The sequence below is a fragment of the Manis pentadactyla genome, chromosome 13 (genome assembly GCF_030020395.1).
Source record: "Manis pentadactyla isolate mManPen7 chromosome 13, mManPen7.hap1, whole genome shotgun sequence".
Taxonomy (NCBI): domain Eukaryota; kingdom Metazoa; phylum Chordata; class Mammalia; order Pholidota; family Manidae; genus Manis; species Manis pentadactyla.
In genome coordinates, this window is record NC_080031.1 from 59,650,750 (window position 1) to 59,678,548 (window position 27,799).

Sequence of the window (27,799 nt, forward strand, 5' to 3'; positions counted from 1 at the left end):
ATCCCTGAAAGCCACATTTCAGGATTTTCCAGTTTGATTTCCAGAGTCGGCCTTCAGCATGAGGTACCCGTGGGTGGCGAGCCTGTTCCTCAGTGTCAAGGTCAGGAAGGCTGAGGCTTTTCCTGAGCAGCTGGTCTGTGTCCACCTCTCTGCTTCATGGGTCCTGCAGCCCATCATTTCCTCCTTTTTCGGGCCACTTTCAAGCTCAGGGCCAAGCTGGGTCCAGGGCTGGTGGCACGTGCTTCCCTGTGTTTGTTTGCCTGTAGAATTGCTATTTTGAAACCCAGTTTCTCCAGTTTGGACTTCCACAGTTGTTCACATTTATCATTTCCACGCGGACACATGGATGCATTCTTTGATTCACTGTTCTAGGCTCTGGGGATGGAGGGGTGTCCAAGCATAGCCTGGGGCTCTGCCTTGGGGAACTTTAAGGATAATGAAGTCAGGCGTTAGTCACCTTCTCTGACAATTACATGTGAACTTGCGGACTGGGACAGGGTGCTGGAAAGGGCAGACGCGTGGCACCGAGAGAGCAGCGCTGGCTCTGGGGGCACTTACCCGCCAGGGAGGTCAGGGAATGCTTGCCTGAGGAGGATGCACTTCAGCTGAGCCCAGAGGCAGAGAGGAGACCCTCTGGAGGAAGAGCGGAGGCACAGTGTGTGCAAAGGCCTTGTGGCTGGAGGGAATATGCAGAGCAGAGCAGGGTGTCCGAGGCCTGAGTGAGGCTGGGGAGGTGAAGGGGATAGGTCCTCACCTGGAAAAGAAGGGGCAGTGCAGGGGCTTGCATCAGAACAGTGACGTGGTCACATCTTCAGTTGAAAAACAGCATTCTGACAGGAGTAGTAAAGCTGGGAGGGGAGAAAGAATGGACATAGGCAGGCAGAAAGGAGGCTCTTGCCATGGGTGCAACCAAGAGGCAAGATAACTTCACCCCCTGGAGGTGGGGAACAGTGTCTAGGAGGAAACACTGACAGACTTGAAGGTGTGACCAGATAGGGGACATGTGGGGTCAGGCTTCAATAGCCTTTCTCTGAGATGATGTCACAGAGGACATGGCTTGGGCTGAGTGTGTGGAGTCTCAGGCACTTTAGTGTCCACAGGGGTTGGAGGGTGTCCAGTAGGTAAATGTATCCAAGAGCCTGAAGCTCCAGGAGTTTGGGGTTAGTGTCTAATTGAGTGGCTTGCCAGCCCATAAGGGAAAGTTATAGGCTGGAGCAGGGGCCAAGAGGCTGGCAGATATTTGAGCCACTGGTCCTGAGTGGGCGGGGGGTGGAAGTGCTGCTTGTCTGTTATTGCAGGAAGTTCCCATGGGCTGGTGCAGCTTCGGATGTACATGCAGATAGTGCCTGATGGAAGTGGAGCGCAGAGTGACTGTGTCAGGTGTGGTTTGCATCCGATGGCTGCCCCTCTCCTCCCCAATTCCTGCCCACCCTGGCTCTCCCTGTCTTTTCAGTAGGGGATGGGGTCGGTGAGAGAGAGTGAAGGGCACAGCAGAGGCCTGTGTGGGAAAGGTCTGAATGCTCACTACGGAGAGAGGGTAGCTGAGTGGAGAAACACAGTAGGTGGGGCTGGGCCCATTGAGGCCTGTGATCAGGAATTTATAGGATCCACTATCCCCTGTTATGTAACTTATTCTTTGATGCTGAGTGAATTCTTGTAAATCATCTCAATTTTTGTGTTGTGTGGAATGAGGTGGTAGGGGAAATGGGAGAGGAGTGGAAATTTTAGGGGAAGACAAAGTGAAAAGTAAGTGAGAATAAGTGTGGGATGGGTCAAATTAATCCAACTTCAGATGGAGCTAGAGGGAGGCCAGGGAGAGGAGGGCCATGGGCAGAGTGAGGGACAACCGTGGCCTCTGCAGAGACTCAGGACTCTTCCTGGGCAGGAGGAAAGGAGAGGATGTGCTGGGCAGAAGGATTAGCTATGTGAAGGCATCAAGGCATGCAGCACTTTGGGAAATGGCCAGAGCCTCAGAGTGGCAGGGCTGTGTGGTGGACAGAGCAGTAGCAGGACACAAAGCTGTCAGGTAAGTTGAGGCAAGTGGAAGAAAGCCCAGACAAGTTTTCCTTTAGTACCTTTTCAGAAATAAAGGTCATCTGGGGAGTTTGGGTGAAGATGGGAACAAACTGTGAGTGTGGTGAGGCTCTGGGATTTGCTCTGTTGGGTTTTAGGAATTGGTTCTTTTAGGTTTAATTTTGTTATAGTTACTGCTTATAGACCATTGTAGAGTCAAACTCTGCCAGAGAGTTTCACTGGGGCTACCACTGGGATGTCAAATGTGCAGATCTGACAAAGTCCTGCTCTTTAAGATGAGTTTGGAGTACCCCCTAGGAATAGACGGGCCTCATGTCTATCTTTGAGAGATACTGAAAAATCTGGACTCAGCTGGAGCCTGCTTGGAGGAGGGGAGTGTTGCCCATAGCTCGTGTTGGCAGCACTCCAGTGCCAGGGTCCCCGGATGCTGCCCCGCGCCAGGGCTGCTCTGACATCAAAACCACAGACTTTCTGCATAAGCTCGCTTGCCTCTGTGCTGTCTCTGGGCTGTTTCAAGTGCCTCTTCCAGCAAGCTACTCCCTGTGGGGGAGCAAAGTCCCCCTTATCTTGTCCTTTGGTTATTTGTCCCACTTTTCTCTTTCAGAGGGCCGCTGCCAAGGTGACAAGTCAATGTTCTGTAGGATGGAAGTCTTGTCCCGCTATTGCTCCATCCCAGGCTACAACAAACTGTGCTGCAAATCCTGTAACCATGACAACCTCACCGACGACGTGGATGACAGGGCAGAGCTGCCACCCGGGAAGCACAATGACATTGAAGAGCTCACACCCACCCTGCCTGTGCCCACTCTGATCATGGAGGTTCACCCTCCACCAGGCCCACCCCTGGAGGTGCCTCTCAATGCCTCCAGCACCAATGCCACTGAGGATCGCCCAGAAACCAACGCTGTCGATGTACCCTACAAAATCCATGGCCTGGAAGACGAAGTCCAACCGCCCAACTTAATCCCTCAGCGACCAAGTCCCTATGAAAAGACCAGAAACCAAAGGATCCAAGAGCTCATTGATGAGATGAGGAAGAAAGGGATGCCTGGAAAGTTGTAATAAAATGGAAAGATAGCATCAAAAGCATTTTTTTTCTTGCTTATAGAGATATTCCATGGATGGCAAATCCTGTGTTGGGGAGATGAAGTCAAAATTCCCGATTCCAAACAGTTTTGAAAAAAAGAGAGAGAATGACATAAAAAATAATATAAATATATCTATATGGTTCTGAGCATGTGACAACTAGGTTTGCAAGTGTGTTTCCCAGCCCTAGAAGGTTCTAAGTCCTGTGCTGGGTTGGGTTGGAGTGGAGAGAAATAGGATGGCTCTACAGCCACCATCAGGGAGAGAGGGCAGGAGGGCGAACTCGGAGAGAGGAAGCGTTTGCCGTGAGTTGCTGAGCAGTGATGGGGAATCTTCTTTTACCTGGTGGTAACAACCCTCTGGACACACAGGCTGTCTCCCACCCCAAGCTGAGACACAAGCCCCGTGGGGATTCTCAGGAGAAACGGCGACTTACTTACTAACTGACCAGGCTCTAGGATGAGCACAGTGAGGCGGAGGCGGTGAGCTTGAATGCCAGCACCTTCGGGGGCCAGGCGGGCAGCCAGGATGAGTGTGGCAGCTGCTGGGGACCGTGACCGACCTGCGCTGACTCTCAGCTCAGGCCGCTGTTGCTCTATGAGAGCTGGCACCAGCTGCCAGTGCACTTTCTCAGCAGAAGTCTAGGTTTTCATGTGAAAAATCTAATCCTTAAAGGTCAACTCAAAATCTTTTAAGGGGATCTGGAACTCCATTAGAGGCTAGAGCTACCAGGCTGCCACCCCGGTCCTCAGGCTTGGCCTGATGCCGTCTTGCGAATCAGGACTTGGGGAAAGCCATGTGGCCCATCTGGTGCTCACGCACTGTGTGTGCGCGTATCTCAGCCTAGTTTGAGCCCGGACGCTGTTTCCTGCTGGGAAAGTATGGATATGGAAATCCTCTAATGGGACTCGGCAGGTCTTGACAGTGCGCCACATTTCCTACATGAGAAGCAGACAGCAGGAAGCTCTGCCAGGCGTCTCTCCTCGTTGCTAACCCTGGCCTCAGCCCTGGGGACTCCCAGGAGGCTCTCTCTCTCTGCAAGTGCACGGAAGGATGAGGGGCGCTTGTGCTCTGCTGGGAAGTTGAGTGGTCAAGGCCCAGGACTGTCTCAGAGATGAGGCTGTGTGTGCAGGGATTTGCTCCCACAGACTAGCTTCACTTGTGGGGGACAAGCTTACCCTGTCTGGCCCTGGGGAGTCCCCTCTCCAGTCCTGGCCCCCTGCCACATCTTAGAAGTTCCACGACAAACTGGAAAAATCTGGCCTCTGATGAGGAGGGTGTTGGGTGGGAGGTGGAAGGGGACTGCTTCATCTTTTGCTCTTTCTGAACTTCCATTTTCAGCAGAATGATGCTTTGTGAGCAAGATGTGAACGAGAGACAGGAAGGTGTGCGAGCAGGCAGGGGGATGGTGGCTAATTTTACCTCTTCCTGTGCTGATATTTTGTGAACATGCAGCTTGAACTTCCAAAGCAGCAAGGCCCAGGAACACATTGGCTCCTTAGCTGGACCTCATAATTCTCAAGCTTTTCATGTTCAGGAAAGTTCTAGAGCCTTATATTGTTGCCATAGATCCTGGAGAACTTTGTTTACTTCCCCATTGTATGGATGAGGGTACTGAGGCTCAGGATAGTACCACAGTGGCTACTTTATATCAGTTTTGAGGTGCTGCATAGGTTTGCCTGACCCTGTGATGTGCAGGTGTGTCCCTGTGTGTGGTCTAAGGGACAATGGAAGGGTGTAGCAAACAGAATTGTACCTGGGATGATGCTCAGCCTTCCAACTGGCTGTAAACCAGGCCCCCTCCCCAGCACAGTCACCTCCCTCGTCCACCATGTGTCCAACGTGTGCTCATACGTGACCTGGTGTCTCAAGGAGCTGGCTGGCTCCTGAGAACTAAACTGGAGAAAACACTCTTGAAGCTCTCTCCTAGTATAACTTCTTTAACAAGACATGATGTAAAGCTCTTTTGCAATTCTGTCTCTATAATTAGGAAGCAGATCCCTGGGCTTCCCCTCATTGGTGAACCGATGGCCACTAGAGAAACTGCTCATCTCCTCTGAGCTTGGGGCCAGTGGAGAGCCGGCTCAGCCACAGTCCTGATCTTCCAGAGCCAGCATCCATATGTGAGCCTGGGAGGCCATCTAGGTGAGGCTTCACAACACCACCTTGAGACAGAGGTCTCTGTCCGTGGCTCTGGACAATCAGCTGAGGGCCCAAGAGGCACCTCATGTTCATGGGGAGACTCGAGTTGGCATTTTGGGACCTGGCTCTCGGATCTGCTCCTTTAGGAAAACCCATGGAATTTCCCGTATAAGCCTTGCATTTGTATTTTAAGGTTTTTTGTTTGTCTGGAGTCTATTAATGGTGCTCGGTAGCAAAGTCTTTATCCGATGAAGCGTTATGACTATGTACTCCTCTGTGCGACAGGCAGCCGCCGCATGAATCATCATGGTGCTGAACTCAAATCACATTTTATCTTACTGATCATAGCAATCAATACACATGTTTTCTGTATAGTAAAATTTGGCTCCTTGATTTTATAACTTATTAAAGTCAGAATGTCTGTTTTGCATATCATGCCTGTGTCTGTTTGTTACTCGACGGCACTACCCCACCCAAGCCTGAACATGGGTAGACCTCCCAAGGCCAAGAGGTCAGGTGGACACTGGCAGGCCTCGAGGCAGGAGCCCCCAGGAGGGCTGACCCCTCTGCCAGCTCCCAGGAGTCCACTCTCCAGGAGACACGGCTCAGCTCCCAGGTAAACCTTTCATTGGAGGCGGAGATGAAGAATCTCTAGACACCACCTCCTCTCTGATTATAATCCCTTCTCTCCTACCATTAGGGTTTCCAGAAAAAATACTAGATGGGGAGTTAAATTTGAATTTCAGAGAAATAACAAAAACTTATTTACTTTTGAGTAAATAATTGGTACATTAAAAATTATTTGTTGTCTCTCTGAGATTCAAATTTAACCTAGTTCTGTTTGCTAAATTTGGTAACTCTACCTATAATCAGCATTCCACTTTAAAGACAAGCCCATTCTCTCTGGCCCTCTTCGATATAGCAGTTGCTGGGGAGGAGGTGGGAGGAAGGACAGACATGTCCCCTGAGGGCCCAGCCAAGGAGGAGGCAGCCGTGTGTCCGGTGCTGGGGAGAGCTATGAGCCGAAACCTTACTAGTTGGTATGGGTATTGAAGTAGCTTCAGAATGCATGGGATTTCTCAGCCTGCTCTTCACTGTAATTTGTTTTGACTCTGTTTTCTAGAACAGTTCATCATAGTGGGGAAGAGGAACTTGGAATGGGTGTGGTGAGTGTATATGAGGGGCAAGGCATGAAGTGGGGCTGGGTGAGCAGAACTGGCTGACACTAAATAACTGCAAATGTAATTCATAACCGGATAACCCAGTGAGGTTATTTTAGGAGGCAGGCCTGGTTGCAGAGGGATGGGTAAGAAGGCCCAATCTGCGCTTGCTGAAGAATGTTGAATGGTTAGGAGGAGCCAAGTGAAGCGGTTTCAGAGGTGTGGGCCACCTCCTCTGCCCACGGTAAGACCCTGACTGCCAGGATAGAGCCACCATGCGACAGTCACACACAGTGACTTGAACCCTGCTGCACTCTTAGCCCAGAGGAACAGAGCGCCCTCCCCTTTCAGTGCCATGTGGCCGGTTCCCTCTGTACCTCATGGCAGAAAGCCCCACCCTAGAGCAGTAGAGGTGCTACATTAGACAAGCGAGGTTTACTCCCAGGAATTAGGGACTGTTTAACTTTAAACCAATGCTTTCCAAACAGATGGTGAGTTAGCATGAGTTTCCGACTTACTCTGCACAGTGGTGACTGGATTATTCACCCAGTGATTCTGCATAAACACTGAGGAGCCCTGGTGAGGCCGTTGGAACTGGTATAAGTGTGTCAGAAGCAGCAGGTTATTTTGCTCTCTATTTTGCTGTTTTCAAAACCCTGGGGTGTGGAGCAGCGAGACTCTGCAGTGAGAAACGGCCTGCGGGAAGAGTTGGTAAGTCTCCATTTCCCCTCCGTACCTGGCTGTGGGATTATCTTTGCCACATTTGCCCAGAAGTTACTAGCATTACTAGCAACAGCTCCAGCTAGATGAGATCAGTTGTGTGACATCAGGTAGTATGAACCCAGCTACAGTGAGAAACGGTGGGAAGAGGTGCACGGTGGTCAGCTATGCTCCTGGCCCTTCTCCCCTCCCAGCTCTCAGGCAGCTGGACTAAGACCTACAGAGAGAGACTTGCAGTTTCAGCCCTAACATGGAGTCTGGAAGTCATCACTCCCAGCCTCACAACAGGAAAGAGGCTACACCAACTGAAAACCACTCGCCTTTCTTAGCTCCATCAGAGAATTGAGGTCACAGGGCATATTGCAGCCCCAAAAACTGAAGGGACAGTGGCTACAGAGACTCACAACCAATGTGAGCCTACCAGGAGAAGAAGCTTCTGGAGCCAGTAAGTGGTAGAAACACTTTAATGGTAATTGACTAATTGCTGGAGGTAGAATGCCTGCTGGCCTATGGGTGAGAAACCCCTGGGGTCTGCAGCTTTAGGGTGCCCCCTACTTGTGTGGGCTTTACCTCCAGAAACCCAATGAGGCTCTTCACCTCTTTGTCTTCAGGTGAAGATGGGAGAAAAATACCCTCGTGCTTCTAGCAGACAGAAGGGAAAACTAGTCATTTTGAAATAGTACTAGGAGAAAAGTTACCATTCTGAAATACGCCTAGAACAAAGATCTGCTCTGCACAGCAATACTTCCAAGAACCTCATCTCACAGAAGGCAGAAGGGCAACCAGATGCCAGCCCCTTCCAGCCTTCTTTCTGGGGCTGGAAGAAAAGGCTAAGAAACAGCCCAGGGACTCAGATCCACTAACAAAACTGAGATTTAACTGTAAGATTACATAATGCTTCCTCTCCCCAACACTTCACCAGCCTATCAATAGGGTTCCATATAAAAACAGTGGATTACGAATAAGAGAACTACAGGACACAAACTGAGAAGGATTCCCAAAGACAACAGGGAGGTGAAAGACAAATGAACACAGACACAGCAACTAGAGCCAATGGAGGTGGTGGGTGCCTGCAGCTATGGCGGGTATTAGCCACTGCCCAGCTCTTAGTAGAAAGGAGGCTCACTCTGCAGGCCCGAGTCCCTCGCTTCCCTGTTACCGGATACATCACAGCCAGCTTTCCACACACCAGGCCTGCAAAAAGGTAAGAAAAACAGTCTGAAGAGACAAAGTAAGCATCAGAATTAGACACGTATGACACAGATTTGGGAGTTCCCAGATAGGGAATGTAAAATAACTATGATTAATATGCTAAGGGCTCTAATGGAAAGTAGACAACATGCAAGAACTGATGGGTAAAATAAGCAGAGGTGGAAACTCTACAAGAGAATCAAAAGAACATGCTGAAATCACACACAAAAAACTGCAACAGAAATGAATGTCTCTGGCAGGCTCATTAGTAGACTGGACAGAGCCAAGGAAAATTAGTGAGCTTGAAGATGCATCAAGGGAAATTTCCCAAACTGAAATGCAAAGAGAAAAAAATAATAAAAAAATGCAACAGGGCCTACTTGTAAGCTCTTATTCCTGCCTGGGATGAGTCCTGCTTCTCTACTGCCCCAGAATCTCTGCCTCATGGTACTTATTCAAGAAAGCAATTCTGATCTCGCACCATGCACTGCAGTAGTTACAAATCTCTGTTCAATGCTTTTGTGATAGTTGCAGTTTTCTGAATAACATTTATCAAAATTATAACTTAAGGATTATTTCTGTACATGAACACCACCATCAGGGATTAAGAAAGTGTTATTAGACTAGTTTTTCCAAGAAAAAGTAACTGTACATGTATAAAAAATATGTTTTCAGCTTTTGGACAACAGGCAACACAGAACTTTGATTCCTGAGGGAAGGGAAACAGACATGAGCCCCTCAATACCCCAGCTTCCTCTCTGGAGGCACTTTCCAGACCAGGTCAACAGAAAAGGAGCCCAATGAGAAACAAGTCTTACTGAGCAGAGATGTGCTGGTTTGGAGTTGCTGTGGTGTCTGCAATCTGTGGTGGAAACTACAAGAATAGAAGGTAGCTGCCCAGAGGAGTTCTAGAAATCTGCAGGTTCTCCAAGTTGTTGGCTGATGCACCGCAAATCTGCGGTGAAAAAGTGCCTGTGGAAGGGCAAAGAACAAATGATGGGGAGCTGAAAAAGGAACAAGGTTCTAGAGCTGACAAACAGCTGAGATACAGTCCCAGCCAGAGAGGAGACCCTGATGAAGGCCCCAGCATTCAGCTGGCAGCACACCAGGGCTACACCTGAGTACCTTATAACTACAGAACTTTATTTCTCACAGGTATGGAGGCTGGGAAGTCCAAGATCAAGGTGCCAGCAGATTGGGCTCCTGTGGAGAGCCTTTGTTCTGGTTCACAGCCGGCTGTCTTCTGGCTGTTGTCCTCACATGGCAGAAGGGATGAGAGCTCTCTGGAGCTCTTATAACGGCACTAATCCTGTTCACCAGGGCTCTACCCTCAGAACCTGATCACCCCCCCAAAGGCCCCACCTCTAAGTGCCTGACTTAAGTTTTGATGGCCAAGGTATCCATTTCAAAGAGGAATCCATTTCAAAGATGACTATCTCAAATAAACACATTGCTAGCCACACAACAGATGAAGAACCAGGCCATCTCCCCACTAAGGTTCCTTTGTTTTCGAGATGTTGGTTGATTTGAGTAACTGGCCATTTGGGTCATTTGTCTTTTCTCATGCTCTGAATTCCCACTTTTACGCTTTAAATTCACCAGTAAAGAGTGATCACAGCACCCTAGACCCCCACTGTCAAATCCAATAAAAGCAGAACGCCAGGCCCCAGCACTCTGCCCCTACCTGCAACCTCAGGCATTCGTAACAGATATTACTATCAAACAACTGAGACTGACACAAAACAAGATACATTTACCTCCAGGTCCAAGTAGCATGAATATAGTGAGAGAAGAAAAGCAATGGGGATCCTCCCAACATTTTATCCCACAGTTCCTCTGCCCAAAGATAAGGGTTCCCCTCTCTCAGACGCTTAGATGCCTGCTCAACCACCATGTACTCACTCTCTAGGAATGTTTGGGAGTGTCAGATTTGTCCTGTTAGGCAGGAAAATAGATATAAATGGGGTGGAAAGAGAACAAGGCGAGGAAAAAGCCCACTAAAAACACCCAGGGTTTATTAGTTAAAAGGTCAAAAAGCCAGAAGCAACTTGGCCTGGAATATTTGAATACTCCCCAGATAAAGAAGGGTACCTCAGCACAGCCCATGTCTTTATGTCTTTATTGTGTTAATCATACAGGCCCAGTTTTTATTTTAACTACCTATATGCTGTTTTTTTTCCCTTTGGCCCTAATCAAGTAGTTTGTAACCTAGGCAACTAATTTAGCATGCAGGCCCAGCCATAAACAACATAGTAAAAGCCAGGAAGGATTCCATCTTAAAGATTGTGTTTTAATACCCAGGAAGTTAAGTAAGATTCTTAACATAGTTTTTAGCAAACAGACAGTAACTCAGCCCACCTTGGGGGTTGGGCAGGCAGTCTTACTTGATATGCTCCCAGACCAAGATGGTATCCCAGGGAGAAACCAGAGCAGGAAGTTCCTTGTGTTAAGTTAATTCTAAGTATTCAAAGACCACTTAACAGTTCTGCACCCCCAGGCCTTAGTCACATTCCTGAAGAATCCTTAAAAGGGGGAACCCCCAACCCTTTGGGGCGCTCCTCTCTCTAAGGATGCCCACACTTTCTAAGTATGTAATCTTTTAACTTTAAATTCTCTCTTTTCAACCTTTCAGGGTGCCTCTCCTTGCTGAGGTGGCCTGTACTTTTTCTCTAATTAACTTTAAATAAAACTTTTAATCTGCTTCACTACTGTGTCTCTGCCCTTCAATTCTTTGTTGTGGCGGGGACAAGGACTGAGGAAAATACACAATGCTCCCCCAACAGTCCTACGTCAAGTTCTGGTTTACTTCCCAAATCTGCCTGCTATAAATACTTTTCAGGGTTCTTAGCTGCTCCATGCATTCTCTCCAGGGCTTTTATTTATATTTGGTGGGAGGGAGAAGGTGGCATGGACCTACTCCATTTAAAATGGAATGAGAACCAACCAAAAGTTATTTTAGTTCCTAATAATTACATCTCTAGAAGATTAACTCTCAAAGAGGAAATTTATGAGAATACACAGGAAGAATTCTGACTGGAGGCTTCATAGTCATCACATTATACAATCACTTTTTGCCTGAATTCTTTATTAAACTTGTAAACATACAGAGAAGCTTAAAGAAGACCAACGAACATCTCTATACCCACCAAGATTGACTAATGCACAACTAATTGACAGTTGACTAATTTTTTACACACTTATTTGAAAATATGCTGCAGATATCAAGATTTCCAAACTTGAAAGGTTTGCATGCATCACCTAATAAGGGCATCATCCTAGATACTTCAATAAACATTATCACTTCTAAAAAAATTAAACATACATTATCTAATATCCATTCCATAGTCATATTTCCCCCGGATGCCCCCAAAATGTCTTTCATAGTTAATTTTCTTAAATTAGAAGCCATAAGGATCACACGTTACATTTGGTTATGTCTCAAATGTCTTGATCCAGTAGAGTCCTCTTTTTTATTACAATGGTTTTTTGAAAGTCCAGACCAGTTGTCTTGAGGTGTCTCAAATTTTGGTTTGTCTATTTCCTCGGTGTGTAATTCAACTTGTTCCTCCATCCTCTGTATTTGTTATAAACAGGAAATCTAGATGAGACTCATACTTTCATTAAACATTTTTGACAAGAGTATATCACAGATGATCATGTGTGCTTCATATTGTATCTCATCAGGAGCCACAAAATGTCAGATTGCCCCACTAGTAGTGAAACTCAATTCGACAGCCTGATCTCTCCTTTATAAAAGGCCTGTCTTTCCTTTGCAACTGGTATTGTGACATTCTGACACAATATAAATGTTCCTTAAAAAAATTTTTTTTCACCTAGTGTATTTTACCATCCATTGATTTTGCCTGATTTAATTACATTAAGGCTTGTAGAATGATTTTTCTAAATCATTCCATATACAGTTAAAAGATGGTATTCTTCAAACAAGTTTATAAAAAACTTTCCTTTTTTTCTCTATTTTTTCATTATGGGCTTATTTTCACTGAGCATCTTACAACCAATTTACAGTGAACCATTTTTGATGCTTAAACTGTCCTAAATTTGACCAGCGGGACCACCTTCAAAAAGTGTTGAATCCTGTGTCTTTCTGAGGTTATCCCATTAGTCTTTGAGTCTTTTTTATTTTATTTCATGAAAATATATTGCACACTTTTCCTGCTTCAAATATGGAATCAGTCATTTCTCCAATGAGCTCAGGTTCCTTTTAAAGGGGAAGAGCATTTAGAAACCAAACTCTAGGTACTAAGCATGCTCACTGCTATTGGGTAAGCAAACATGTTTTTATCTAAAATATCTTGCAAATGTCTCTGCACCATGTTAAATATTGAGGTATGTTCAAAAGCTTAATTTTCCTTGTGAATATACTTAAAATATATAAAAGATACTTTCTAATGAGCTAAGACAAGTCAAGAAATATATTATGCTGAATGCTTGAGTTTAATTCTAAAGCCTTTTTCAGACAGAAGGTTCTAGCTAATCTTATTAGAACAATTTTTTAAATGCTACCAATCGCAAAAGTTAAATACAGAATTGGAAGAAGTAGGCTGGGAGAAAATGAAATGTACCTTAAAAATACTGAAAACAACCAATTTAAACTGATGGTTAGAGTGTTTAACAGTAACATATTGAAATATCACTTTACACAAAATAATTTCTAAGAGATGTATAACAAAAATAAACAAAAAGGTAATCTTATGTGTGAAACTGCCAAAAGAATTTTCACCATCTGGACTTCAGCTAGATGTATGTACAGTTATTACAAAAAGTAGGCATAATGAGGGGTACATAAGAAAAGGGAAGATGATGATTATGTCAATTATTAAGATTAAAGTGAGAGGGAACCTGTCAAACATAAAAAAAAGACTGATTAAATTACTGAAATTGTGCCTTACCAGTTCACAAAACAAATAGCACTCTTGGGACTTGAGGTAGAAAATGAGCCTGCAATTATCACAGAAAACTGGAGCTCAAGACCTAGATTCTAGTCTTAACTTTGCCCAGTAAACTGTTTCTTAATTAGTAAAAGAAAGGCTATAAAAAAAAGTCTCTCCTGGCTCTAATGAGCTACCTGGTGTATAATTAGATACTGCAAATATATATCTTCTGCAACAGATAGCAGAGTATTCATCTGCATGACAGTCTCCCCACTTGCTTATCTTCTATAATACTGTAAGACTCTATTCAGAATATAGAATCATATGAAATTAAGAAATAGGGAAGAAAAAGGAAAGGCTATTTGGACAAATTTTTCATTTTCAAAACGAAATCCTCAATTAATAAAATTGTTTTTTAAGCATCAAATACTTTTGAAAAAAATATACATGTATCCCAAAACTTTATGAGTAATATGTATATTTATATATATAACTTCCTGGTGAGGCAACTCAAAAAAGCTTATTTCCATGTAAAAACTACACTTAAGAAATTTCCTTTTATTTTTAGCTTTTCCTCATAGAAGTGTCCTGTCTGCCTGCCATTTTAGAAAAGGCCCCACACTTATTCACATTAATAACTCAGTTTTTAAGTGAAAATTCATATTGAAGCTTACTCTTAGAAATGGAATGTCTAATAAAACAAAACATATTCCATTATTTTCATTTTTTTAAAAAGTTAGGCCTTTGACATTTTTCCTATGTTTAAAATGTTTCATATATTTTTAGAAACCTTAGAATTAAATAGTTCTAATGAAATTTGGCAAGTCAGTGCTCTTCAAATTTTCACTGATCAATTTTCTTATTTACTAGCATATTTTCTCCAGAAGTAAAAAAATCTGTTAGGAGTCTGTACCCTATTTATTATTCTCCTAATTATTCTCCAGTGAGGAGTCTTGAATTATTTGAGATGAATTAAACTTCATAGGGCTTATCCTCTCTAAGAAATCTCTGATACTGAGTGAGAGGAGCTATAGAAAAAAGGTGTCCCATATTCCTTCCATTTATAGAGTCTTTCTTTATTGTGAACTTTTTTGTGTCTACAAAGGTTTGATCTGTAACTGTAGGCTTTCCCGCATTCCATACATTTGTAGAGTTTCTCCCCAGTATGGATTCTCTCATGTTCAGTTAGGAATGAATACTGGCTGAAGGCTTTCCCACACTGATTGCACTGATAGGGTTTCTCTCCAGTATGAATTCTCTGATGCCTATAAAGGTTAGATTTGCAACCAAAGGCTTTCCCACACTCTCCACATGTATAAAGTTTCTCCCCAGTGTGAATTTTCCGATGCTCATTAAAGGATGAATACTGGTTGAAGGTTTTTCCACATTCGCTGCATTGATAGGGCTTCTGTCCAGTATGAATTCGCTGATGTTCAATAAGGGTTGAGATGCGTGTGAAGGTTCTCCCACATTCCAAGCATTTACACAGTTGTTCTCCTGTGTGAAGCCTCTGATGTTCAGCCAGGGATGTAAATTGGCTGTAACCTTTCCCACATTCACTACATTTATATGGTTTCTCACCTGTGTGGATTCTTTGATGTCTATGAAGTTTTGCTCTACAGTTGAAGGCCTTCTCACATTCCCCACATTTATAGAGTTTCTCTCCAGTATGAATTCTCTGATGTACAGTGAGGGTAGAACACTGGCTAAAGGCTTTACCACATTCCTTACACTGATAGGGTTTCTCTCCAGTGTGCACTCTCAGATGTTTGATGAGGGTAGAACTGCTGCTAAACGCTTTCCCACATTCATTACATTTGTAAGGCTTCTCTCCTGTATGGATTCTCTGATGGGCAAGAAGGGATGATCTGTGGCTGAAGGTTTTTCCACACTCATTACATTTGTAGGGTTTCTCACCAGTATAAATTCTCTGGTGTTCAATAAGGTGAAGACTCTGATTAAAGCTTTTCCCACAATCATTGCAAAAATGAGGTTTTTCTCCTGGGTAAATCTGGAAGCATCTCATTAGATCAAAATCCTGTTTAAAATCTTTCCCTAAAGTATAATATATATTGGGTATCCTTTCTATAGGAACACTCTGTTGTGTAAAAAGAATTGTATTTATAAATAAGCCTTTCCCCAATTCAAGACTTATCAGGTTTCCATCTCCACTGATGGTTTTCTTGTTTGAGGCCACCATTTGCCTAAGAGATTTCTTCTGTTGCTCCTGTTCCATCCTGCTCTCAAATTCTAAAGCTTCTCCAAATTTGATGTTCCAGTGATCAAATATAAAGGATTTTTTCTTTATTATTCCCTGAGATGTTTCTTCTATAGACATGTCCTGTCTGGGAGGCAATGTTTCTATTTCAGGCCAAGTCTTGAAACCTGAAATGAATCAGAAGAATTCATGGCTTCTCTACTGGAAGAGACAAGCATATATCTGGGAAACAATAAAATTGGCAATAGTACATGGAAAAGAGGTTTGATGCTATTTGATTTCAAATATGGACTTGAGTCTGGAGCAAAACAGGATGGAATGGAAAAGAAAAATAAATGGCTAAGGAGTGGTATAGGAGAACACATGGGACAAATTAACATAAAACTTGAGAAGTAAAGGCAGAACAATCAGCTGAGGCTACAGAAAAATGTCCGCTGATAAACTCAAGTTGAATACTTGGGAGATTTATCATTTTCTACTCTGTATTCTAGGCAGTGAAGCAGGTAACATGTTTACTTTCTCATTTCTACTCTCTTTCTTTTATTGTATTTTTTTTCTCCATGCTCTCACTAAAACTCTTTACACAATTATTTAAAAATATTGCAATGTTTTTCTTAAATTTTATTATTTTTATGTGAATATTTCATATTACAGTCTGTGAAAGGGGAAGCAGTCTCTTAAAGAGGACATTCAGGTTTTAAAACTTACAACAGCCAAGAAGCATGACCGTGTTGAAGTTCAAGATGTGAATTATACAGAAGAGGAAAATATGGAATAATTAGACACGTGTAACACACTATCCCTTGTGATTGGAGGAATAACAATTTTTTCATACTACCATACATTTTTCCTTTCTATTTGATCATGAGGAGAAATAGACATATTCATTTCTTCTAATAAGCTGTGACCAGAAGACTAAACTCTGTAGCAATCTAAGACTAATGAAAGTCTACAAGAGATGTGAAGTCAATATATCCCACAGTTCTGAAACGTGCCCAAGCCTCCTATGTGAAAAGATTTAGGTTGACCTAATTCTAAGGAACTCTGGGTCAAAACCTGGCTTTCTTTAATCAGTCCATGACTGAAAATAGGTTAGAATTAGATCATTGCAATTGGTAACTGTATGTACTTAAATAAACTATACAGCTTACATAAAATGTAACTAGGTTATTTACGTTAATCAAATCCATCCAGTTTTAGTAAAAAATATATATTTTATTGAAATTAAATAATAAGAGGAACAAGAAATACAGGTTTTAAGTCTATATAATATACAGATTTTTCTTTGCTAATGATGCTCATGGGACCTAGCATGCTGTTTGGATTTTAAAGGATCAACCAGGGTACCTTCTCTCTTTTTATTCTCTGCCACAATGTGACCTTCCCTGCCCAGCTAGAAACTTTCCATACTATTCTGATCCCATTTCTCTACAGAAACTTAATTACGTAAATTGACCATCTATTTCTTAGAATTTCTTAGAACTTCAAAATATATTTTACTTAAACATTCCTTCACTTAACCTATATACATATTAAAGTCTGTGAAAATAATTCAAGTATTTGTTTAAGGAGAACAGTGGATATGTCTTATGATTATTTGTTAATCCCTTATTGTGCACAAGATAAGTACACAATTAAAATGTCTTAAATAAAAAAATAATGAATGGGCAGAGTAAGCTGCAAAAATAGATGGGCAGGTGACCTCAAAAATGAACACAGATTCTCTCACCTTACAATGGACTCCTGAGATTCAATCAGTCATTTATTTAACAATACTGAATAATCAGCAATGGTAACAGGAAATAGATGACTAAAACTGAAAGAGTTCATTTCTCCATAAGAAGCCTCGACCGTATCATCCAGGTTTGAGGTTCCGAAAATGAAGATACCAATATCAACATTACTATTAAGATGGTTTTATGAAGGAAGCTTGACCATAAAGATGGGATGGATTTCAGTGGAAAAAAACAAGATAACCCCATGAGCCAGAAAGTCCTGATCAAAGTCATCTACAGCGAAGTAAGACTATTTAGGGGAGACTTACTAATAAAGAAGGAAATTCAGGTTGGAATTAGCTAAAAATTTGGTTAAGCAGGTGAGGCCAAACACAGAGTTCTGAACAACTGGCAGAGGAATTTAGAATATAGATAACAGGAGAGTACTGTAAGTTCTTAGGTAGCTAAAATAAAGAAAAAATGGTCATATTTGGTAAAGTGGGCATCTGGGATCAGAGGAAGGACAGAATGGAATCTGAAAATGATGTAGGTGCAATGGTCTCGCTGGATTGGATACTTAACTTTGAGCCTCATCAGAGTTAATCATAGAGGCAATTCAATTAAAAAAATATTAACTGAATTGCAATATATTAGATGCTAGAGGCACAGAATTCAAACACCTGTCTCTCCCATAAATATGTACAGTCTAATTAGGAAAATAAATAATAACAAAATAACTAATTTATTATGAAAGATATTGTACTGGATGTGTTCAAGGTATGTAGAAAGTTCTATATGAATGCAAATGATCAAAAAGTTAATGCTGATTGGGAAATAGGAAAGAAAAGGAAAACCTACAGATTAGGGTGGCAGGTCAGATGGACTGATGGATCTTGAAGGATAAATGGTTTTTCAGTGGACAAAGTGGAAGGAATAATACACAAATGGTAATGAGTATGCAGCTTTGGAGAGAAAATAAGAGTGGAAGTGGAAACGGCCAATGATGAGACTAAAGGAATATGGAGACAGGCTACAAAGGGAGTTTAATGTCAGATTATGAAATTTTACTCCATGGATAAGAGAAATAATGAAGTCTCGTAAGATACAGGATTAACACCTGAGTTTCAAAGAGATAACTCCACTGATAGCATGGGCAGTAGGTGAGCAGAACAATGCTCAGAGAGGTTAGGAACCTCCCCACGGCTCCTGAGACTTGTAAGTAGTGCAGGGGTAAAGTGACATGAAGAATGTCTGGATTCACAAGTAGTGATTCTACAACATCTTACTACGCTGATGGACAGTGACTGTAATGGGGTGTGGGGGGGGGACCTGGTGAAGGGGGGAGCCTAGTAAACATAATGTTCTTCACGTAATTGCAGATTAATGATAACAAAATAAATAAATAAATAAATAAATAAAAGAATGTCTGGATTCAAACCATGATCTTAAATGCTATACTCCACTGCCTACTAACTATATTTGGAGAAAAAAACTGTACTTCAATAAAGATGAAAAGTATTTAAAGAGAGAATGAGTGAAAAAAAGGATGTCAGTGAAGACAAGAGTCATAGATTAAAGGTTAAGCCACAAAGACAGAAGCAAACTACTGTTAAATCTGTCACATATTTGTTGAAAGGACACTGGTGATGGAGGTTTCTGTCACCGAGTTTCAGCTTTCTAGCCCTGGGACCAAACTACTGTAAAATCTCTGCTGTTCTATTTCTTCATATGTAGAAAGAGCGTATCTAAATGTGATCATCTTTAAGTGATCCCCCAACACTAACAACCTGCATCTTTATAATACAGACCAACTGGATCAGGCTAGGCTGGAAGAGTAGTCAGCAAACTACAGCTCTCTGGGCCAAATGGAGCTGCCACCTGTTTTTGTAAAGGCCTATCAGAACACAGCCACAACTCTTCGTTCATGCTTTGCATTACAATGGCAGAGCTTAATGGCTGCAGAAGAGATCATATGGCCCCCAAAGAAAACATATTTACTATCTGGACCTTTACAGGAAAAGCTCCCTAACCCTGGAACTAGAAAGGCTACAGTGGTTGAATTGTTAACAATAGCTGCTTGACTGCAGTAGGGGGAAGTGACTGCCCAGTCTCCAATTAGATAAAATGAATTAAATCAGAAACAAAGTAGCATCAATAATACCTTGAAATAGGAGGTTAGTGAAAGAAACTTTTTAAATGATAAAGAACTCGAAATTCGGCAGTAGAGGATATGAAGTATTCCAATCTGTCAGACATGAGCATGTGTAAAAACAGATGGAAAGAAACCACAAAGACGACAAAGCCCCCAATAGAGGAAGGAAGTGGGTGAGGCTGCAGAAAGGAAAGGGAGAGATGCAGGAGCAGTGTGAGAAGACAGATGTCCTGAGGCAGGTCCCTCCTGAGGCAAGGAGACCATTACCACCAAGGAGCCTCCTGTCAGGTGGCCCTGAGCACTTCCCTGTGGCTCAGGATTTCCAGGCAAGTTGCCAGAGCGCTGCCTTGCTGTGACCAGCTCGAGTTTAAGACTCCCTACACCCATCCCCCAGTTGCTCACTCACCTCGACAGCTGTCTTGGGGTACTTCTCTCTCCACCATGCAGGGATCTTCTCCTTGTTGCAACCGGCAGATCACCTTTGGTGTTGAAAATGGAATCCCTGTTTACACGGAAGGAAATGCAGCTGAACAAATGGCATGAAGAGCAATCCCAGACTCACAAGCCAGAGCCCCCGAGGCAGCGCAGGCAACAGGAGCGCTTCTGAGGGGCACTAGGGCTTTCAGGGGAGGGAGCCGGTGAGTCTCAGTTCTGAAACAATACAGGGCCCTGGCTACAAATGCCTCCAAGATGGGAGTCCTCTATGTTTTTTGGAACTGAAGCTGGGATCTAGTCAATGGAGGAGGAGGAGGAACTTGTTCAGGAAGTGTGGCAGAAAAAGAGCAGAGGCAGGAGAAAATAACAGCATTAAGGGCATCACAACAAAAATGTACACTTTCAACTGTACAGAGACTCGTCCTCTCCCAGGGGTGCAGTAGGATAGGAATCTGCAGACTCTGAACCCAGAACAGCGAGCCCTAAGGTGTTCCCACAGCAGATTCTGCACCAGGAGGAAAGGTCCTTACCCAGCGAGACCAGGGCGCTGTAGTTCTCCAGCATCACCTCCCGGTACAAGGTCCTCTGCGCAGAGTCCAGGTGCAGCCACTCGTCCCGGCTGAAAAGCACAGCTATATCCCTAAATGTCACTGACTCCTGTAACGGCAAACCCATTCCTGTTCATCCAGGACCATCTTTCTCCACCAGAAGATTTGGTAAGAAGATGACATCAGGATGTGTAGCCAAAATGTCTCAGGATTCTAAGCATTTCAAGTCAACTATTTAGGTTATTTCTGTAGCCACCTCTCCACCATTAAACAAATATTTATTGAGCACCCACTGGCGCAGACACATGCCACCTACTGCAAGGAGAGAGGAAAAAAAGGCAAAGTCCCAGGGGTCTGTCAAAAGTCACTGAGACCGTACATTTATCTCCTCCTCCCAGTCGAAATCCAAATTAAATGAAAGGGGGAAAAAAAATCAGAATCCACTTAGAGTAATGCCAGAAAACTGGGAGAAATACCATTAGCAGAACAGAAACAAAGAAATTTCTGAAACATAAAGCAAATAATACAAATGCTACTAGTTAATGTATATTGGCTATTAATATGCTAAGACTATGATGGGAACTTTGTATACATAGCTCATTTAAGTTTCACAGAAATCCTATTCAGAAAATACTGTAATAATTATTTTGCAGATGAAGAAACAATTCAGAAAGGTTATGCAACCTCCCAAGGTGATACTGTCAGAAAGCGGTGGAACTCAGAGCTGAATTCAGGCAGACATCTCTAAGCTGTACTGTCAGCTGGGTTTCCAATGACTATGAAAATTAAGGGAACCAAAGGACCTGCCCTACTACACAGGTGCAAAGGGGAACTGCTGAGGAAGTAAGTTCCTCCAAGAGAACCCCAGTGAAACCCCAAAATGGGAGGAGGCAGAGGTTGGGCAGATCCCAACTCTTATATAAAGGACCTGAAGGAAGGGACAATGGTACAATGTTCTTGGTGGGTATTTTGTTAAGATTCAATCAAAAGGTCACTTTGACCTTGCAATTCTTCTCGGATTCTACCACAAGGAGTATCACACAACGGGGCAGGGATATTTGTTCAAGGATGTTCACTCAAACATTGCTCATAGAGTTAACGGTTGGGGTAGATTGAAATAAGTCTGAATGTTTTATGTTATATATATATATATATACTTGACAAAAGGGACTTATGTTTATCCAGAATAGCTTCCATTTCTAACAATCTTCATTTCCTTCCTAAGATTAGAGTTCCCATCTGGCCTTATTTCCTTTTAGCTTGAAATTCCTTTAGTGTTATCTTGTAGTGCAGGCCTGCTGACAATGCTTGGTTTTTTAAAAATTTTATTTTGGTATCGTTAATGTAGTTACTTGAACATTATGGTTACCAGACTCCCCCTATTATCAAGTCCCCACCACGTACCCCATTACAGTCACTGTCCATCAGCACAGTAAGATAATGCTTAGCTTTTTTTAAATCTGAAAACCTGTTTATTTCACCTTCATTCTGATTAATATTTTCATTGGTTATAGAATTCTGGGTTGACGGGTTTCTTTCTTTCAGCATATGAAATGTCATTCTGTTGTTTTCTGGCCATTGTCACTCTGATGAGGAGCCAATATTGATTCTCTGTAGATAATGTGATTTCCTTTTAGCTGTCTGCTTTCAAATATTTGGTTTGCAGAGATTTGTCTTTTTCTGTCCAATACCATAGGCACTAACCATAAATGGATACTGAGTATTCAAAATATGACGTCTGTATTGTGATGTGCTATTATGTGTAAAATACATACCAGATGATTTAAATATTTTAAAAAAATTAAGTCTAGGTAAGTTCATGAAATATTGAGAAATAACAAAATGATAGAATTCTAGAACTGCAAGCCTGAAAGACCTCAATCATCTAGGCTAGTTGTTTTCATGAGTATATGCTATCCTCCCCCACCCCAAGTTGAGTGTGGAAATGTGTGAGTGTTTTGTTTCTCACAATGTAAAGGAGGTGCTACTGGCATGTAAGGAAGAGATCAAGGCTGCTAATCATCCAGCAATGTTCAAGACAGACCTGCACAATGACCCCATTTAGAAACACTGGTAATCTAAGCTGTATTTTAAAGATGCAACATGAGAATCTGAATTTCAGCTGTGGCTTTATAAGAAATCTGTCAAGTTTCTTAGATTTCAGGTAAAAGAAATGGACAGAGGCTCATCTACACAGAAAAGGGACTAAGTAGCTGCAGGATCATTGAGAGTGACAGAACTAGGCTTGGGAAATGAGCAGAAACCATGGAGGCCAGGCTCCATTCTGGACCACAGACAAGATCACACTAGAAAATGAGACTGTGAGAGCACAACTGCCAGTCGTCAAGGCAAAGCCCCCTAGATGGATACCACTTTTGCTGTGCACTCTGCCTCCTTCCTCCACAAACTCCGGGTCACTGCTGCTGCCACATCCACACTGTGCGCTCTACACCCTTCCTGCTCTGTTATGTCTGGGGCAAGTACAACTGAATGACCAAATCTGGATCACATACTTGTTCTTGATCTATACAACAAGTTAGAAAAGCAAGATCTGCTGATTTTGCATTTACAGGGTAAGATAGGTTCTCTTTCCTACTAAGATTCAAAAAAAGGAGAGTTCCTCAAACAAAGGAACATGCTTTAGATGTTATGCAGGCTAAAAACATATGGTGTACGCTAACTCCCTATTTACTTAATCTCCAATTGTGGGTAGTAGCCTCTTTGAGAAGTGCTGTTTAGCTCTGCTGGGACTGTAACAGGTGACCAGGGTGTTTGGACCCAGCCATGGGCTCAGAGATCCTGCCTCAATCCAGCCCTTGTTAGGCGTGGGGACCACCCCCTCTATAACCCACGGATAACAGAAGAAAGACAGCCCTTCAGAGAGAGGCCTAGAACCACATCAAATATGTCTGAATTCACAGAATGGAGGGGACAGTAGGAAGAGCAGTTTTTTAACAGAAACCAACTGAAAGTGGGTAGTTAGTTACGGGCTGAATTGTGCCGCCCCCCATCCAATTCATATGTTGAAGTCCTAATCCCCAGTACTCTCAGAATGTAACCATTATTTGGAGATAAAGTCTGTCAAGAGGTAATTAAGCCAAAATGAGATCTTCAGATTGGGCCATAATCCAATGACTGATATTCTCATAAAGAGATTAGGACACAGACACATGCGTGCACAGAGGGAAGGCCATGTGAAGGCGCAGTGAGAGGCAGCTGCCGGCAAACCACGGAGCGAGGTCTCAGGAGAAACCAAGCCTGCTTGACATCTTCATCTTGGACTTCAGCCGCTAGAACCATGAGAAAATACACTTCTGTTGTTTAAGCCACCTACTCTGTGGCATTTTATTTACTACAGCAGCCCAAGCAGACTAATACCGGCTTCTTGCTGTAGGAAGCAGGATACTCAGGGCAACCCCATAGTCTGTCTTTATTTCCAGTTCCATCTACCTGAGCCTTAGAACAGTTCCAGCAAAATGACATTCTTTTTCTTAATTTCATAAGCTTTTCAAAGTGCATAATAAAACATAATCACTTTAGAAAAATAAAAAAACTGAAAAAATATATATATTTCACACCAAATCCTGTTACTCCCAGATGAGTTCTGTTCATATCTTAAGAATATATTCCAGAATCCATACCCAATTATACATCCATGTGTCCTTTTGGCCACTTTTTAAACAAAAGGAAGACAGGTACATGCCAAATACCTGTACAAAAGAACCCCCGGTGATACGCTAAGCCTTCCCTCCTACCCTAGATCAGCAGTCTCAGTCTATTGGAAACTGGTATGAAGTGTCTCTTCTTTCTTTCCAAAAACGTTCTGTGCAAATACACATATATGTACATGTATCCTTTTTTAATGGAAGAATTCTGAATACAGTTTTACTCATATCTTATAGGTCTTGTCACATCTGTATACACAAACCTCTTTTTAACACTGCATAATATATGCCACACTATAGATACCATAACTTATTCACCATTTCCTTTATTGATGAGTATTTAGATGGTTTGTTTTTTTGTTGTAACATATACAGTGAACAAGCCCACTCTCATGCAGTTGTCTGTGGGTATGAGTACACCTATACTTATAAGATAAAATGGTAGAGACTGAACTACTGGGTCAAAGTACATGTGCATTTTCTAATTCTGACAGATGTGACTGATTGTACATTCCCAAGATGACCACACCAGTACACATCTCTCATCTCACATGCTCTTCTATTATGTGCCCCTAACACTTCTCCCATCAGGAAGTGAGGGCTCCTTCCCTTGAGTCTATGTGAGGGCTTGTAAGTGCCATTCCCATTAGAACTGAATGAAAAGTAATAAGCTATGTGACTTCCAAGGTGAGATTATGAGGGAACACACCTTTCATTTGGCCTGATGTCCACCTTTGGAACCCAGACACTATGCTGTATGCCTTCGACACAAGGAGGTAGATATTCCATCCAACAGCCCTAGCTAAGGTCACGGTCAACAGCTGACATTAGCTACCAGACAGGTGAGTGAATGAGACTTCAGATTATTCTAGTCCCTAACCCTTGAGTCTTTCAGCTGAGACCCCAGACTGTTGTTTCTGCCGCCAGTCTGCATTCCTGACCCAGAGAAACTGTAAGAAATAATAAATTATTAGTTTCACACCCATATATTTCTTACTGATATATCATGTGGCTCATCCATGTTAAAAATACAACACTACTTGCTCATGTAAAATTGCTCTATAACTGGAATACCAGAAGAGAGAATGAAGAAAAGGAGTATTTAAAATAATGGCTGAATGACTATGTCCTTATGATCTTTGACTCTCCTCAGCAACTTGCACTTGGTAGATTTAATAAATGTTAAATACACAAATAAAATTTTTATTCCATGGTAAATAAATAAATAAATAAAAGAATGGCTGAGAATTTTCCAAAATTAGTGGCAGACAGTAAACCACAGATCCAGGAAGCTCAGAGAATGACAAACAAATTAAACATAAAAAAAAAAATACTCCTAGGCACATCATATTCAAACTGCAGAAAACCAAAGTCAAGGAGAAATTTCCAAAGACAACAAAGAAAAAAATTGTCTTACCTATAGAGGAACAAGGATAAGAATTACAGTGGATTTTCTCATTAGAAACCATGCAGTTAAGAAGAGAGTAGAAATACTTAGTGTTTAAAGGAATAAATCACTGATCTAGAAACTATATATCCTGTGAAATTATCCTTCAAAGGAGACTCTGAAAACTTTCTCAAGCAAACAAAAAATTCATTACCAGCAGAAATGCCTGGCAAGAAATAGTAAAGAAGTTCTTTAGGGGGAAGGAAAATAACATAGGTCAGAAACTTAGATCTCCACAAAAAGAGGAGGAGCAACAAAGAAGAGATAAGTGACAGTAAAATAAAACCTTTTATTTTTCTTATTCTTAATTGATCTAAAAGGTAACTGCTTAAAGTAATAATAATAGCGAACCGGGTATTTACAGCATATGATGAGCGAGGTGGCTGATAGCAATATCCTAAGGGATGGGTGGGATGGATTGTGAATATTCAGTTATAAGGTACCTGCAATATTCGGGAAGCAGTAAAGAGCCTTTAAAGAGCCCTAACTGAGATTACATCCTCTTGAAGATAAACGCCACCCTCCTCACCAAGCACTTACTGTGGCAGGAAAGAAGTGTTATGGTCAGAGATGTCTCAATCTTTGGTCACCAAGTGAATTTGGGTGAATTAAAAGTCACCTGGGAACAGAGGAGGTACACTCCTCAATGGCCTCTGGATAAATTCTGGATCTCGGGGAAAACTTAGGAGGCTCTGGCTTTGCCAATTTTCGTTGGAAAGAAAAGACAAAGAATAAAACATGTCCACCACCTCTCACCTAGAAGGCAATTCATGAAAAAGACAAACTTCACTTACTGTCACCTGAGCAGGCAACAAATCCACAGCCATTCTTTCCTTCTTAGTTTTCCTATCAAGGGAGAGCAAGGTCGGTCTGGAAAAGAAAAAGGTTTCATGAGGAACTTTGGAGTTGAGGGATGGCTTGGAGAGAGGAAGTTAAAACCACCCATGATGTCCACCAGGTCCCAAAGCAAAGCCACCCCGCACAAATGCCACAAACCAAGTTAAAAGTGTGCTTACCATGCCAACAAAGCTCTAAGACAACTTGCCAATCTCCATCTTCCCCCTGCATTACTTATGGTTATGATTTCTATTAGATGGGCTTTATTAGCTATCTAAGCAAACTGTGACTACCCATAGGTACTTGAAGCCCTTACACTGCTTTAAACTATACACTGTGAGCAGTCACAGTGAACATGAATTTCGCATGCTGCCACTGTCTAACAGAGCTAGCCAATCCTAAGCCTGCATGCCCCGCTTCACCCCTTCCTTCCCAAAGAAACCACAATAAAGGTGTCGGACCACATCTGACCTCTGTCTCACTGCATGACTGACCCAGGTGCTTCCCCTGACTGGCCCTACCTAGGGTGCTCTGTTCCTCCCCAGGGAGCTCTGAGTATAAAGCAACCTGTCAACTTCCCCAGTCTGTCTCTCTCGATGTGCATCTGCCCTTACCACACCTCACCCAAGGTAATACGGTTAAAACTCCCTTCAACACACGATGCAGTCCAGATTGTTGTTGCGTGTTCCACCTACCAAACACAAATGTCACGGGTGCCACCTTACAGCTTCGCAGCTGGAAAGAGCCCTGGGCTCCTCATGCGCAAACCCCAGTAGGTAGAGCAAGGTAAGAGGGTGCTGGGGTAGCCAGAGGAGGGCCTTAGCCACAGCTGCCTGCCAGGTGAGGGAAGCTGCTGTAGAACTGATCATACTCTGATGCACACCTGCGCTACGCCAGAAATCTTGAGTGCTTTTCATGTATTAGTTTTTAATCCTCACAGTGACTCCAAAAAGTGTTACTACCCCCTTCTACAGGTGTGAGGGAACAGAATTAGGGAGTCGTGGTGGCCTGCCAAAAAAACAAGAAAGGTTAAGTCGAGGCAGGAAGGAGACCTGGTCCGAGGTCACAGCCCGTTAAAATGCGGCAGATGACCTGGCCTATGTGTGCCGCATCTATTCACCTGTAAAACGGGGCAGTGGACAGCCGCCCCCCAAGGTGGTGGGTGAATTAGTTAACTCACCCACGGCTAGGTCAGCGCCTGGCACACAAAGCTCCCTGGAGGCATTAGCTATTGTTTTCATCGTCGGTTTCACTCGGGAGTCTCAGAAAATACCGCCACAAAGCCCCCACCCGTCGCCCCCGCAGTCCCGGGTACGCCCAGCTCACCTGGCAGGGATGCTCCCTGCCGCGAACCTCCCGCGGGCAAGCGCCGCCCCACGGAACACCGCCGCCCAGGCCGCGCGCGCCCGCCTCCTGACCCACCCGCTGCGCCGCGTCTCCCCGGGGCTCACGCGCAGCCCCGGCCGGCTCCGCGCAGCTCCACACCCAGAGGGAGCCCGGCGCTGGCTCCGCCCGCCGCCCGCAGGAGGTAACCCGGAGCTGCCCGGCCTCTGGAAG

The 27,799-nt window shown here is 43.2% G+C and overlaps 2 protein-coding genes across 6 annotated transcripts in view; one reads left to right on the top strand and one right to left on the bottom strand.

The window, feature by feature from the left end:
* Positions 1 to 5,692, top strand: part of ADAMTS2 (ADAM metallopeptidase with thrombospondin type 1 motif 2) — a 233,869-nt gene extending 228,177 nt beyond the window's left edge. For both annotated transcript variants that reach the window (XM_036892594.2, XM_036892595.2), the window contains exon 22: positions 2,639 to 5,692. In XM_036892594.2, coding sequence (XP_036748489.2) covers positions 2,639 to 3,096 — 458 coding nt within the window. In that variant the 3' untranslated portion in view covers positions 3,097 to 5,692. The remainder of the gene's footprint in view (positions 1 to 2,638) is intronic.
* On the bottom strand, positions 81 to 27,799 carry ZNF354C (zinc finger protein 354C). Of its 4 annotated transcripts, none has more exons than XM_057491029.1 (6): positions 27,665 to 27,799; positions 26,200 to 26,275; positions 20,276 to 20,402; positions 19,717 to 19,812; positions 559 to 754; positions 81 to 425 (listed from the first exon to the last, which is right to left on the bottom strand). In XM_057491029.1, the coding sequence occupies exons 2-6, from the start codon at positions 26,230 to 26,232 to the stop codon at positions 272 to 274; spliced, it is 606 nt and encodes a 201-aa protein (XP_057347012.1). In that variant the 5' UTR covers positions 26,233 to 26,275; positions 27,665 to 27,799; the 3' UTR covers positions 81 to 271. The 4 variants fall into 4 exon arrangements, with proteins under 4 accessions (XP_057347012.1, XP_057347013.1, XP_057347014.1 ...); XM_057491030.1 differs by lacking the exon at positions 81 to 425 and adding an exon at positions 9,152 to 9,305 and having other exon boundaries at positions 486 to 754; XM_057491031.1 differs by lacking the exons at positions 81 to 425; positions 559 to 754 and adding an exon at positions 11,398 to 11,907.